Source organism: Lipophrys pholis (genome assembly GCF_963383615.2).
Source record: "Lipophrys pholis genome assembly, chromosome: 14".
In the NCBI taxonomy this organism is placed as follows: Eukaryota; Metazoa; Chordata; class Actinopteri; order Blenniiformes; family Blenniidae; genus Lipophrys; species Lipophrys pholis.
In genome coordinates this window covers 13,125,099-13,138,857 of record NC_137633.1, presented here as the reverse complement: position 1 = coordinate 13,138,857, position 13,759 = coordinate 13,125,099, and the positions used below count along the sequence as shown (strand labels likewise).

At 41.2% G+C, this 13,759-nt stretch overlaps 2 protein-coding genes across 2 annotated transcripts; both read right to left on the bottom strand.

Annotated features, from left to right (window-relative positions):
* Positions 1 to 116: 116 nt before the first annotated feature.
* Positions 117 to 3,816, bottom strand: LOC308119701 (peroxiredoxin-like 2C; the record flags this gene model as incomplete). The annotated part of the gene is made up of 8 exons (XM_080479851.1): positions 117 to 296; positions 538 to 675; positions 752 to 874; positions 1,692 to 1,806; positions 1,909 to 2,036; positions 2,111 to 2,156; positions 3,435 to 3,528; positions 3,708 to 3,816. 8 exons carry the CDS (start codon positions 3,814 to 3,816, stop codon positions 189 to 191), a joined length of 861 nt encoding a protein of 286 aa, XP_080335977.1. The 3' UTR covers positions 117 to 188.
* Positions 3,817 to 4,805: 989 nt separating this feature from the next.
* txlnbb (taxilin beta b) lies at positions 4,806 to 13,691 on the bottom strand. The gene is made up of 10 exons (XM_080480748.1): positions 13,277 to 13,691; positions 8,799 to 9,054; positions 8,333 to 8,424; positions 8,078 to 8,248; positions 6,618 to 6,812; positions 6,210 to 6,329; positions 6,019 to 6,093; positions 5,829 to 5,921; positions 5,493 to 5,588; positions 4,806 to 5,367 (listed from the first exon to the last, which is right to left on the bottom strand). Exons 2-10 carry the CDS (start codon positions 9,031 to 9,033, stop codon positions 4,861 to 4,863), a joined length of 1,584 nt encoding a protein of 527 aa, XP_080336874.1. The 5' UTR covers positions 9,034 to 9,054; positions 13,277 to 13,691; the 3' UTR covers positions 4,806 to 4,860.
* Between the last annotated feature and the right edge of the window lie 68 nt (positions 13,692 to 13,759).

The following is a 13,759-nucleotide window of genomic DNA, read 5'->3' as shown; positions in this document are numbered from 1 at the left end:
TTCTGAATATTCATAATATACAACATTTACATAATGGAACATGAAAAATTAACCAGAGACCATACATTTCAGGGAAACAAGGCGTACTTTATTCTGGGTTTCTGAGTTTAGTTTTTCAAGAAATGAAGTGAGCTGATGTCTCCGTTTTCCTTTCATTAATCCCTGCTGTAGATGGAGGAGTTTAATATTCACAGTGCTGATAAAATCCGCTCAACTGAGGGTCGGTCTAAGGGACTCTGGCAGCGGTGAGAGAACAGCACCCTCCCATGCTGGTCCACAACAAAGTCGCCTCCCAACTGGAACAAACATGCAGGGGAGAAAACAATAGTATAAATTAATTTGTAAATCTCTGTACCTATTTCATCATGCAAGAAAAAAAAAAAAGCTGCTTCTTCTTCGGTTACCACCTGTGATTCTCAAGAATCCTATTTTTTTACTTCTTACATTGTTGTCCACATTTACAATACCGATGTTATTTTGTTCCTGCGACGTAAGGATTTAGAACGATGGAAGTCAGGATGAAATGTGTGATTTAACCTGGAACATGTCATCTTGAATTGACGGGACTCCTCTTGGAAACCGCATTTTATCTGCCACGTATTCAGCGTAGAGCAGCATGGTACCAAATTGCAGCACTTTCTTCAGAGACGCTCCCAGGCCAAATGCAGCATACATCTGCAGCACAGAGTTCACTCCGTTATCAAGGCCGTGTGCCCTGCGGTTTTTGAAGTTTTTGCTGTTGACTCCTCACTTCTCTGCTGGGGTCCAGAAGCATCTCGTATTGACAGTTTGTGTCCTGAAGCCAGTGTGAAGCGCCGTCCTGACAGCCGAATGAAACGACCACCACACGAACAGAACGTTCTTCCAGCAAGTCCTGCAAAATACAGTCACAAACAAATCTGCAATTGATTCCCTTGTTGAGATTTTACTAAGTACTCAGTCAAAAATAGGCATCCAGGAAGACCATGGTCCTCGGGGAAAGCCAGGGCTTTAAGCTTGAACTTTAAACTGCCACTACTTTAGTTTCAAGGCCGCTGGCATTGTAAGTTCATCAGAGTGACCTGAGATCGAGAGGAGGTCCACAGCGTTTCTTCAAGGCCACAAGGGGGAGAAGGATAAAGGAGAAAAAAGGTTGGGAATCACCCTCCTAAGCTATAATATACACTAACGTACCCTCGAGGGACAATAATGTGACCTTTTAAAGGCCACGACGCTACATTGCTTCTTTCCCTGCCTCTCCAAAGCAGTTAATCTACTGTTCAATGTACAGCGCCGTGTGAATACAAGAATATTTTTCACTAGTTTCGATAGATTTATTTAGGGATAGGACTCTTCTGCGTTTATGGATTAATCAATGAATATATTAGAGAGAGAAAAAGAGCGGAGTAAAATTATTGTTTGCTTTATTTTTCTACTCCAACGCAAAATATTTGCACCGAAGAAAGTTCTTCTCAGTTCAATATTGATTAAACCAGACACATCACACAACCCAGCCTCGTCTGGAAAGCAGCTAGGAACAGTAGTGGTGGTTGTGTTTCATGAAAGATTCAAAAATTTTGAAATGATTCAACTGCTTTTCTTAGTGGTAGTTTAATAAAACATGAATATCAATTATTGCAACGTATTGAATTTATTCCCCAAAAAAGCCTGATATAAAGGGGTATGGATGGCTTCAGAGTTCATTATTTTACCTGGTTCTTCCTCAGATCTCGAACATGCAGACGACAGAGCAGACAGGAGAACTGACGGATCAACACCAGCAGAGTCTTTTCACTTCTCTGTAGATATTTATCCAGTGTCACGATCCTACGAGTCACAATTACCAAAAAGGTGCAAAGCAAATTAAAGGCATTTACTTAAATTCCCTGATAGGTATTTGATCATAACTGAGAGTTTCATCAAACTCACGCTCCTGTTCTAGCATCGATCAGAGGCAGTTCTGGCGAAATGTGTTTTGACTGGAGGTCCCTGTCCAGGATTTCGGCACTCAGCTGTAATTCTTGGTCCAAACGCTGCAGGAAGTCGTCCCACTGTACCTGCGTGGCATTGGCTGCACTCAGTCGCACTGTAAAGATTGAGATTCTTCTCTTGCTCAGTGTCAAAAACTCACCTCGAGCTGTTCAAAGTCTTGAAGAGCGTCCTGCAAGGCAGCACAGCTGGAAGCAGAATGCCACCGTTTTTAAGGCTGTTTCAAAGAGGGTTTTTATTCATTCATTTATTTATTTATTTATTGTGACACTTCCACTCCAAATTTTTCACTTCTATCTTTATCAAGAAAGCTTAAACGTACCTATTTTTTATTTATTCCTCATATAGCCTACAGGTATAAGTATCTGGAAATGACATGGAGCATTTTCTTTATGGTTTGTTTTATCTGCCTTGACATGGTACAGGTAATACCTACTTGGAAAACTAATTGATATTCCAAATATGCTGCATTTGAAATAGGTAGTATAGTTAAAAAAAAATAAATAAATAAAAGTTGGTTTTTTTTGTTCTTACTTATTGTATTTGCTCCATTGGGTTTCTGCATCCTTTTTCCTCGTAACAGACAGGCTGTGAAGTGGAGCAAATATATACATTAATAGCAACATCTTGCCTGTAAACAAGAATTTATAGTTTTAGTCTGTTTCTCTAAGTTGCTTCACTTGTAAAGCTTGGCACAACGAAGCTTAAAAAAGATAAAGGTTCCTTGAAAAATATAACCTGGCTGACAACAAGGAAATTTATTCAAAAGCTTCTTAGTAAAGTGGTATAATTTCAGTTTGTTTTAGTCACAGATGTTTCTGTCAAATTCACCTAAAATGCTATACTTTAAGTACTACCTATGAGTATTCAGATTACTGTAGTTATATATAGTTCTAAATGGTAGTTCAGAGATATTTTCTTTCACAAGTAATTTTGCCATTATATAGTTTTACTCAAACATACGTTATCATAAGTTGTTACTGTGTAAGCCAACAAATTTGACATATTTTCAGTCATTTTATCTGCATTTCTGTTGCAAATATGATTCGAAACATTTCTGTTTTGACAGTGTATTTTTTTGTTTACTTGTACTCTTTTCTTGGAATTTCAACACTATATTGGCAAATCTAATCAAATTCTTGATATTGATAAAACAAGTAATACTCAAAATACTTCTGAGTATTTCAAAAACTGTATTTTTTCTTATCATTGACTTCAATTGAAATATTTTCCCACCTCCTTGCATGTGCAGTCCACTTAAATTACTCAATCCTTTTACATCTACTGGCCAACATTTTAACATTGCCAGGTTACCTAATAGTTTGAGTTGTCCTCATTAGCGCGATGTGATGTGTGCAATGCTGTGAAGCTCATAAATAAATTCAGTTTGTACTTTATGGTGTTGAATTATTGAAACGCTTTCACAGTAAACAGGCAGTTTGTGGATTGAAGGTGGACCCAGGAACCCGCTGTATAAAGCTGCGGCGGCGTCAATCAGACCCAGCAGCGAATGTTTTTCCTCGATGCGGATTTTCTGCCTGATGAATTCCTGCGGAGTGCCTGCGTGAAACAAAGTGCATGAAGTTACTGTGCACCGGTGTGAGTCGGTTGTTTCTTTATGTGTAATGACTGACAGGCCTCCTGCCGCCCGCGCTGGACGTGCCACCGGAAATCGCCCGCCAACTGCCTGCGCAGCTATTTTTACACACCCTTGTCTGGCCTCACAAAGCGCTGCCTACCTCTCCTGCTTTCCTTCTCGGCGAGGTCCAGCAGAGCTTTTCCACTCCCAACAAAAGCCCAGAGAGCTTTTACGCAGCGGAGCACCGCCGGCGCCGACCCTGCAGCCATTTTCGGTTTGAGAGGTGGACGCCGTTGCTTCTTATCAGCGACCACAGACTCTGCTTTCTCTCAAAGTCCAGCTCAGGCAAATTTAGAAAGCAAAGAGTTCACACGGAAGTTCAGTTTCAAGGTGAACTTCAGAGATTTGTTGTTGTTTCTTTTTTTTTTACGTAAAAAAATCCAGTTCATGTATGTTGAGTCAAAGGTCTAATTATTTTATATTGACTCATGAATACAAGAGTTTAAAGCAGCAGTTTGTAAATTTTACACATGAATATCAGTTTGTAGATCTCTGAGAGGCAACTCGGCCCGTGAAAACACTATAAAATCTTGGTTTTGAGACTGTGGATTACCAAAAGTCTAGTCAGAATTACTAATAAAGACTAAGCAAATCACTTAAAATATCTATTATGGCTTTGGGCGTTTCTTTAATACCTCATAAAAGAGCAGGTTTAATGGGGCCTTAAATAACATTTGTTCTTCTTATATTTACTCAGTCATGTTGAAATGATCATGCAGGTTGATTGTAGTGCACTACGGATTAAATAGTATTACACATCAATATATTCAATGCAGTAAAGAGTATCACTGTGTCAGTAGATAGATCTAACGATCATTGCGCTAATTCAAACCTTCCACTTGCAAGAAAACACGTTTGACAAGTAAGCCTGAAAGTATTTTCCTAAATGGTGAAACATTGATATTAAAGCAGATTTTACTCATGTGGCGAGAAAATGAACTAATCTGGCAGCAGACATGTTAGTGTCCAGCTACTCCTGTCTTACTAACCTACATAAAATACTACGATTATCTGATGGGTTAAATATTGAAATGTGCATGAAGTAAAAAGTAAAAATAAAAAAAGCTAAACATAGTCAAACAAATCCATATTTTTGTGTACTTTATGTGCCGTTTGCATTTTCTCCCTCTCTAAATAATGCTTTTCTAACAAACCTGCCTTGCTTTGCCTAAAATCTTAACAAAGGATCAGACACAGAGACGGCAGTTTTCTTTTTATTGCGAAGAATCTCACTCAAGCAAGTGGTGTCAGCATCAATCAACCGATTCCATCTCTAAATTTCTTTGTTGTTGGTATCCATCGTCGTGAACCTCTTGTTCCTCGGTCTCACTTATGTGGTTCTCTTGTGGCTCCTGGACGCCCTCAGAGAGTCCGTGTGATTGGCTGGTGCTTGTTTCCGTGGGAACGATGTGAGAGATCGTGAAAGAACCGGCGATCTCTTTCAGGAGGGCCTGCTCGGCCTTCACTTTCGCCAGTTCCTGGGACAGTATGGTCGTGTGCGTAGCCGTTGGCGTGGGCGTTGGCGTGGGCGTCTCGGTGGGATCTGCAGGATTCTGCTCCAGAGGATCTTGCTTTGGCTCTTCAGGAGCCTCTGGGACCGCGGGCTCCTTCTTCTCTGTTGGTCCTGCAGAGTTGACGTCTGCAGCTCCCTGCACCTTCTCATACAGGTTCTTCCTTTCCTCTTGCAAAGCCCGGCACAGACTCTCAAGTTTCTGGTTCTTAATGGTGAGAAACTCAAATTCCTTTTCCTTGATGGTTTTCTGTAAAATGATCAAAACTTAATGAGCATACGAGGGTGTTACTTTTTTCTGATGAGCCAGATTTACTAGAAGTAAACAAATCCTTGTTGGATGTTGATATTGAGTCGAAGAGAAAAGTGTCTTACATCCGCCACCATGTCGAGGAGGCTCTTGTTGCAGCCATCAAAGCGAGTCTTCCATGACTGGCACTCTTTCTCCAGCTTTTTCATTTTCTTTGCCATCTGCAACGCACACAAACAAAATCATGTTACACTGCACACAATCAAAGCTTCCTCCAAAAATAGCAGTGAATTATAGCACTATACAAAGTGTCAGCTTTTGGGTTTTTTGGAGATGTTATTAAAACGCTCACTGGATTCTTTTCCTCTGAATTTTCCTCTGCTTTGTTTGCTCAAATAAACTAAAATACTCTCACTATTACCATGTGGCTGACTTCAAATGTTCTCTGAAATCCTACTTACTCTGTCCATGTCTTGTTTGAAGCTGCTGTAGACACTGTTACTCTTTGATACTGTGCCCAGGAATTCATCAAACTTCTTGGAGTACATATCGAGCTGAGGGAGAGACGGCGACAAGACATTATATGTTACTCCGGGGAGCCAGAAAAAACCAAAACAAGCCAGCTCTGTCCACGACACTCCCGTACTGTACCTGGGTTTTCATATCGATCTCTTGCTCCTTCATGACCTTCACTTGCAATTTATATTCTGCGGCTTGTTTTAGCAGCTGTAAGATATTGAGATGTTCAATAATGAAAAAAAGAAAATGTAATAAAAAAACGGGGCGTTAGGAGACTTATAATTATAAATGTACAGTTAAGATGATGAATACGGAAAGCCTACATGCTCTTTTTCCAGCTTGTGCTTCTCCTCGGCCTCCTTCAGGAACATGTTGGCTTGTGTGAGTTTGGTTTCTAGCAGCTTTTCCTTCAAATCTCTGTGTTTGAAGACCTTTTCCAGGTTCTGTAAGACAATCAGGCGGATTTATGAGTCCTTTTCACACAGGGAGCAGTTTCCTGTCATGCTCTGGGAGCTTTGGCCATTTAAAACCTGAAATACTGTAACAATTAAATGTAAGACTTATCTGGAATTGGCAAATAATTCACTGGTGCAAATCTGTCGAGGTTTACATGAGTGAACTTTAGCCAGTGTCGAGTTTGCGCAGACAAATGAACTTTCTCTTTGTTCTTGGAAAGTGACTGTCTGTTATGGACCTGGTGTCTCTTGTGTGTGTGGTGGTGGGATCCATACCGCCTCTCGCTGGTCGTACTGGGAAATGAGTCCCTTCAGTTTTTCTGCCAGGGCGCTGTTCTCCTGACACAGCTTGGTGTTGCGGCTGCTGTGCTCCTCGATTTGGGCCTGAATCTCGCTCAGCGTCCCCTGGAAATGGGTGGTGATCTCTTTCCTCTTGAGGTCGTCCTCTCTGCATCGCTGCAGGGTCTCCTCCTGTGGGTTGAGGGGAGCGCGTTAGCGTTTCACTGTGTGATGCAGGCGGTGCAAAAGCGCAACTTGTCTGAATGTTAATAGAAGACTGAACTTTGAGACGTAAGAATGTGTCAAGGACATTATGCTTGCAGAACATGGCGAGATGCGATTCACACAGCCGAGCGAGAACGTTAGAGCCAATTACGAACACACAAAACTAAATCCTGGTGCTGCATGGAGACAAATAAAATAAAAAACTCTGGAAGCTGCACGCGGTGGGAAAGGCGTATTTTAGAGCTGAGCTCTAAAACCTAATGAAATACAATTTAAATATTTATATTTTTGTAGTCAGAGTTGCACCACAGTCTGCATGCTGCTGTAGTGGTGAGCACCCTGCATTTTCTCTGCATTTTCTCAGACCCCTCAGGTTTCCTCCGGAAGTCTAAAAACATGCATTTGAAGCTATCAGTGACTCTGAAGTACCCGCAGGTGTGAGTGTGTGTGTGGCTGTTTGCCAAGGTGTACCCTGCTGTCGCCCATAGTCCCATAGCTGGGATCGACCAGTGACCCTGAATTAGATGGAGGATGAATGGAGCTGCAGCATCATTAAACTCTCATTCTCCTAAATCCTTTTTAATTGGGTCTCAGTTTCCAATCCTCATTTGGAAAAGCGTTTACTCAATTTCATTCTACTCTATTCCGGGTTCCTCCCAGTATTTATTTATTTTTTTAATTGTCTTATCATATTGGTATTTTTTATACAAACACTATAGCTATAAGTATTCTATGACTTTTTTGTGTCTGTTTGCTACTTTAATTGAACGCTATCTTTCAATCAATCAATGGTGTGACCTGAATCAATGTGAATAAATCAGCGTCTTTCAATGTGAAAGATTGTCAGTAAGCTAACAAATCCATTCAAATCATTGTTATTTGCTGATCTGGATCACATACGGGAAGAAAACTTGGCACGTCTTTGCTACCATGAGCAAAACAAAACTGGTTCTGCCTTTCAGCACTGGGTTTCACACCAGGAACTGTTGGTGGGATGCTGTAAGAGGTCATACCCTGAGCTTTGACTATAATGGCTGATTTTTTAGTGCCAGCTGATGTCGAGTCTCCCATGGAGCGAGACATATGGTGACCCCACCTGGCACGGTGGCGCCAGAGCTCAACTCACAGCATATAGCACCCTCACCAGCTCAGATCCAACATGTTGGGGCTCGGTTTGTTCCTTCCTGCCCCTGACGCTGCGCGTCGACCCGTGACCTGAGGAGTTTTGGTACCTTTAAGGTCTTGTTGTGTCTCTGCAGCTCTCTGCAGAGCCCCTCCAGTTTGCTGCGAGCCAACACGGCCCGGCTGTGCTCGCTCTGCAGCTGGTCCTTCTCCTTCATCACCTGGAGAAGCTTCTTCTGCAGGACCTTCATCTGTTTCTGATCGCTGCGATGCTCCTCCAACTGCAAACACACCCAGAGATGCCCCACGAGTGTGAAGATTTTTCTTTTTCGTCTCTGTTTTCCTTTCTTTTCTCCTCCACTCACCAGCTCGGCATGCTTCTTGATGATGGCCTCCAGTTTCTGTTCAGGAGTGCCGAGTTTGTTCAAACTCTGCATCAGCAGCATGGCTTCTTTCCCTGATCAGACACAGAACACATATTCATCTTCCTCAAACGTTCATCATGGCGGTGCTGATGTGTGACACGCTGAAACATAAATTAACTTGGATAAGTCACGTGCTGGTCAAGCAGCCTTGTCTGCTCGTACCATGAAAAATCCTCCGGGCTGACTCGAACTATAAAAAGGCACGAGGAAATACTATTTCACCTGCACGTCCGTTGCAGATGGACGAGCTCACACGCTTTACGGCTCTGCTTACACACCGATCAGTATCAGTACAACTTGGACTTTTGCTGACTGAGCGGAACCAAACCCACCACAGTGAAAATCAATAAAACATCCCCCCCCCCCCCCAAAAAAAAATAGAAAGAAAGAAAGAAAAGTGAAGCACCGAGATTTTTGAGCATCTTCTTCTCCAGTTTCTGGTCTTTGCGTGTTTCCGCCTCTTTGACGACAGTGACCTCCTCTGCGTCCTCGGGCTCAGCTGGGACCTCGGCTGCCTGGTAGGTGCTAATGATGTCCTCCAGCTGTTGGGCGAGGTCCTCTGTCAGGTCGATGTGGCGGTTCTCGCCTGGCGACGCTTCAGGACCCGTGGGTGCTGCGCTGCTCTCCTGACAAGCCTCCATTTTTTTTTTTTCTTCTATGATCTGCTTCCGAGAGAAGAATAGTTACTTCTGCAATGGATGTATACAGTACATGAAAAAAGGCATGCAGGAAACCCTCAAATCCTTTTAGCTGCAAGAGTGCTTGCACATTGCAGACATAATTAGGAGGGAAAATAAAACTACCAAGGAGCCAGATTGGGAACTCGCTGTGGAGGGAAGTGGACCAGTTGACCTCTGGTCTATAATGATAAATGTTTTTAAGAAGCTATTATTCCTGCTTTGCATTTGTCAAGTTACTGTATTTACCTGAATTATGGCTGTTTTTGTGAGATAATTAGTGTCTATTGGTGTAAAACGACAATCTGTTTTTGTACACAACAGTGGTTAGATCTGCTCAACGTGTGGAAAACTACATGTTGCATTACTCTGAGTCAATAACATTTGCAGGCTCACATAGTAAAGAAGGGAAAAGTGTCCAGAAGTTCAAAGTAATAGCAAAGCAGTTCTTTCCCATGCACTATGTACAACTTTTCTTTTAAATGCTTTATAATGTTCCTTGTGTGTGGCACCACTTTCTTTAGAGCTGTGAGGTTGTTTTTTTTCTCACTGCAGGAAAAGCACAAGTGATTCTAGTAACATTACCTCAGTGTCAGTGCGCCAGGACACTGTGGCATTGAGGCTACATCAGCAATATTATTTACACCACTGCTTCCTAAATTAGGCCACAATAGCAGCGGATGTCGAGGAAAACATTCACCTGCGATTAATTATGTTCCCCTGCTGCCTGTCTACTGAATGCTCGACGTTTGGTAATGTAATAGTTTAAAATCTGAATCATGGGTCACAGCTTAAAAGAGTCAAACTCCTACAACGCCGTGAGCAGGCGCCATGGTTGTGGCTGCAGATCAATTTCTCAAGTCCTTGTGGCTAAACTGTGAAAGATTTGACCTTCTACGACATACTTGACACGTAACTTCCTCCTATCCCACCACACTGATGTGACATTTTTCCAGCAGCTTAGGCAACATATTTACGAGTCTGTCAGTTGTAAAAGACTCAAAACTTTTATAAGTAACACGATTAGAGTTTGTTTCTTTAAATTTCCTCTTGTGATTAGTTTTTTTGTTGTTGATTTTTTTAGCGAACATCCATCTCCTAAACTTTATCCAACCCAAGGTGACAGAGTGCTGGATCCAATGCATGTGCAGTTACAACAGTCACCCTCCTCACAGTGTTTCTGGCCAGAGCGCTAACCACAACACCACCGAGCAGACTCCTAATGAAACATATCTCGATGATAAGTAATTCATCTTCATCATCCCCAGAGAGACACATTCATAATTTACAAAGGCATATTTTTGTTGTTGTGAATTAGAGACAATTAGCCATTTTTAAAGAAGTGATTTGGATGTTATTCTTTAATGCCCACAGCGCAAAATCTATATATGAGTTTGAACTGTTGAAATGACTAAACATGGCTTTTCTTTTTGTTTCATGTGTTCAGAATACCCGTTCAGACCCGAGAAAACCTTTTCACAACATGGATGACATTGACCTCTGTGCACTGAGACACTATATTATTTTCATTCCTATCATAAAGCCAGAGGGAGAAGTATACATTCTTCACTTCCAAAACAATTAATTCACATGGTTTATTTTAGCTTTAGGTACTTTTACCAAACACAAACTGATACAAAAATAACTGTGGGTGTCCCTTTTTTTGTTTAGCAATGTATTAGTAATCTGCTTCTAAGGCATGTAAAACAAAACAATGTAAGTGTTTGGATTGATCCCTTTATAAAACATTAGTTTATTTGTATTTTATATGTTATAAATCCTTCTTAGATCAAACAATAGCTGAGTGCATAGGATGGGACAGATGAGATGATCTGAATACGATTGTCCAGAATGAGATCTGAATATGCCTTGGAGAAATGAACATGTTTCCTTTCAGCTGACCAAAACAAAATGAATTACACAACTTATTTTAGTTTTAGATGTATTTTAGTTTTAGGTACTTTTATCAAACATAGATTGGTTAAATTACAATAAAATTACCTATTGTTGGAAGACGAATTGTAATCTGAAGCATGTAGGAGAAATCAAAAGATGAGTTTGGATTGTTTAAGTTGAAAATCATATTTATTCAACCCTACAGGATTAAGATGTAACGGTTTAGTTAAATGACAATAAAGAATTTCAACCCACCGTTGGGGGATCCTCTCCCACCTCTTCGACCGGATAAAATACGAGCTACTTTTATCAACAGCTGTGAAACTGTAAGGTCGTCATGGACAACCTTGAGCTCTGCGCATAAGAGACATTTTTTAAATACAACACCGACCTTATCGCCGAGCCAGTGGGAGAGCTCAAAATATCCTGAAGAAGATGAAGTTATTTCTTCCACCTCATCAAAACACTGCAACGAGCGCTGACAACTATTGACTAAAGTGTGAATGTGTTTGTCTTTTTCACATAAGTACTTTGAAAGAACCGAAATTTCATTAAAAAAGGGAACGTCTCAGTAAAACAGTCTCCAAAATTATGTTGTTTTTAATGTTTCCATCTCTAGTAAAATACAGTAAAATGTCCAAAAACATGGCCTCCCTTTGTGGCTGCTATTTTTTTTTTTAAATAAGTTACATACACAAATACAACTAATCACTTAACGTTTTGCTTTTTTGGGGCAAATCATATGAAATATCTGAAGCATCCTCTCTGCGTCAGTGTTTCTCAGTTTAACCTTGTAGCTTCCCAGTTGGCAGAATTTCTGCAGGATGCATACATTCACTAATTTATCCTCAGAATGTGGCTCTAATGCTAATGCTAAAGCTATCAGGCACTGCTGCATTACTGGTTCTCCGTGCTCGGATCTAAGTGTTCTTTTAAGTCTTAATAGAAATCTGCAATTTTCAGGAAGTGAATCAGAAATAGTCACTTGTATTGACAAATTAAAGGACATTCTACGGACCAGACTGGGCTTTCTGTTGGGCTGGTTTTGGCACCTGGACCACGTGTTTGACAAACATGATCATGTTTTGATCAAAGTTATGTTTTTGAGGAAAGAAAAGAGATGGCTGGATATAGAAAAGAGGAAAAAAAATGTTGGGGAAACAGACTTCTTCACTGTGATTTTCAATAAGATAGGGTTGTACATACAACAAGGCATCTAACAGTGCATATTGATTCATTATTTGTTTTTGCTTGATGATTTTCAATTGAATCGGCTTTCATTATGCAACACAAGATTTCACCATTAAGGTTGATGTAAGAAAAGTCATGCTTAGCATGAGCATGAAGCTGAAAACAATGACTAATGCTGATGTTAGTGAACCTTTCCTTGAGCTTATCCAAGAAAACTCAAACACAGGCAACAGGAATAAGAAGTCATAGCCGTGCTGCTACCAAGTGGCCTCTTTAGTGTTTCTGCCACACATGGCAGTCCTCAGAAAATGGCCTGGATTTTTTATTTTTTTTATATAACAGATACAGCCTCAACCTTGATCCGCTTCCTCCTCGGTAGAATCGGCCAAAGTAAAAACTGAGCGTATCAGGGCACCGTAATGCAGATTAAACAGTGTAAATGCCTTATTGCCTGCTGGAGTTGTACAGGCTCACAGCCAGAGCCTGTTTACGTGCATAAAATTAGTGCAGCCTTCACACACACTGCCTGCGCTTTCACAAGCAGAGCACATGGCACCTGTTCCAGACCCCCAAGCTATTTTAGGAACTTCTTAATATGGGCACGTTATTTATTTATTTCTAATCCACTGTTATTGATGTCAGTGTCACTGGTTGTTCAGAGAAAAAGTGCATTTTTCAACTATTAATATTCTCTTCTACAAAAGAAAAAAAAAAAAAAATGCACAAGTTACATAAGCAAGCTCATCTGCAACCAGGATCTCAAATGGAGGCAAATGGAAATTTCTAAATATGTGACAAGGAAATGGGATTATTGACTTCTTCACTGTGCAAGGAAACAGAAACTGTTGTGTACAATATGACCCCAAAAAGAAAAAAAGTATTTTCTTAATCAAAGACAGTCCTTTCCCATGCCTTTAACAAAAGATACAGGCACGTCTCGCCACTGTTAACACCTTCACTTCTTCAACACGCTTGAAAGAGCCGTGAAATTCAGAGAAACACTCATTAGTACAAAAGCGGTTCAGAAACTGTCCCCAACTTGAGATTTAAGGTTATTTGGATGTCATTTATGCATAAAAAGCCCCTGAGGAAGCGGGGAAATGAGCAAGCAGGGTCTTACCAGGACCAAGGGCCGGAGGGGGAAAAGGAAGAGTGTCGAGGGTCTCGGACAGGCTGCCACCACAGATACAACAGCTGTGATAAGAGCACCTCAAAATAAACCAGAGGAGCACAGCTCACCCTGAGCAGGGAGAGGGAGGACAGAGACACTCAACTGCACGTCTCTGTCCAGGACGCCTCACGACAAAACACCCTATAGACCTCTTGTGATTGAAAGCTTAGTGGGAATTCACCTCCAGAGACTGTATGTATGTGTCCTACAGTGCATTAATGCAATCACTCCTTTACTTAAGATCTCAAGCAGCCATTTTATGTGATGCCTCCGCCGCTTTAAACTAAGGCAGTACTCATTTTATTTTAAGCTGTTAACAGCCATATAATTATTCTAACAAATGGGCCTGACAAGCCTGGTGACTGAGCAGGAGAGGGAAGGGGGGGGGGATAAAACACACCAATCTGTCCCTCCGATTGGCCAGAATTAGAA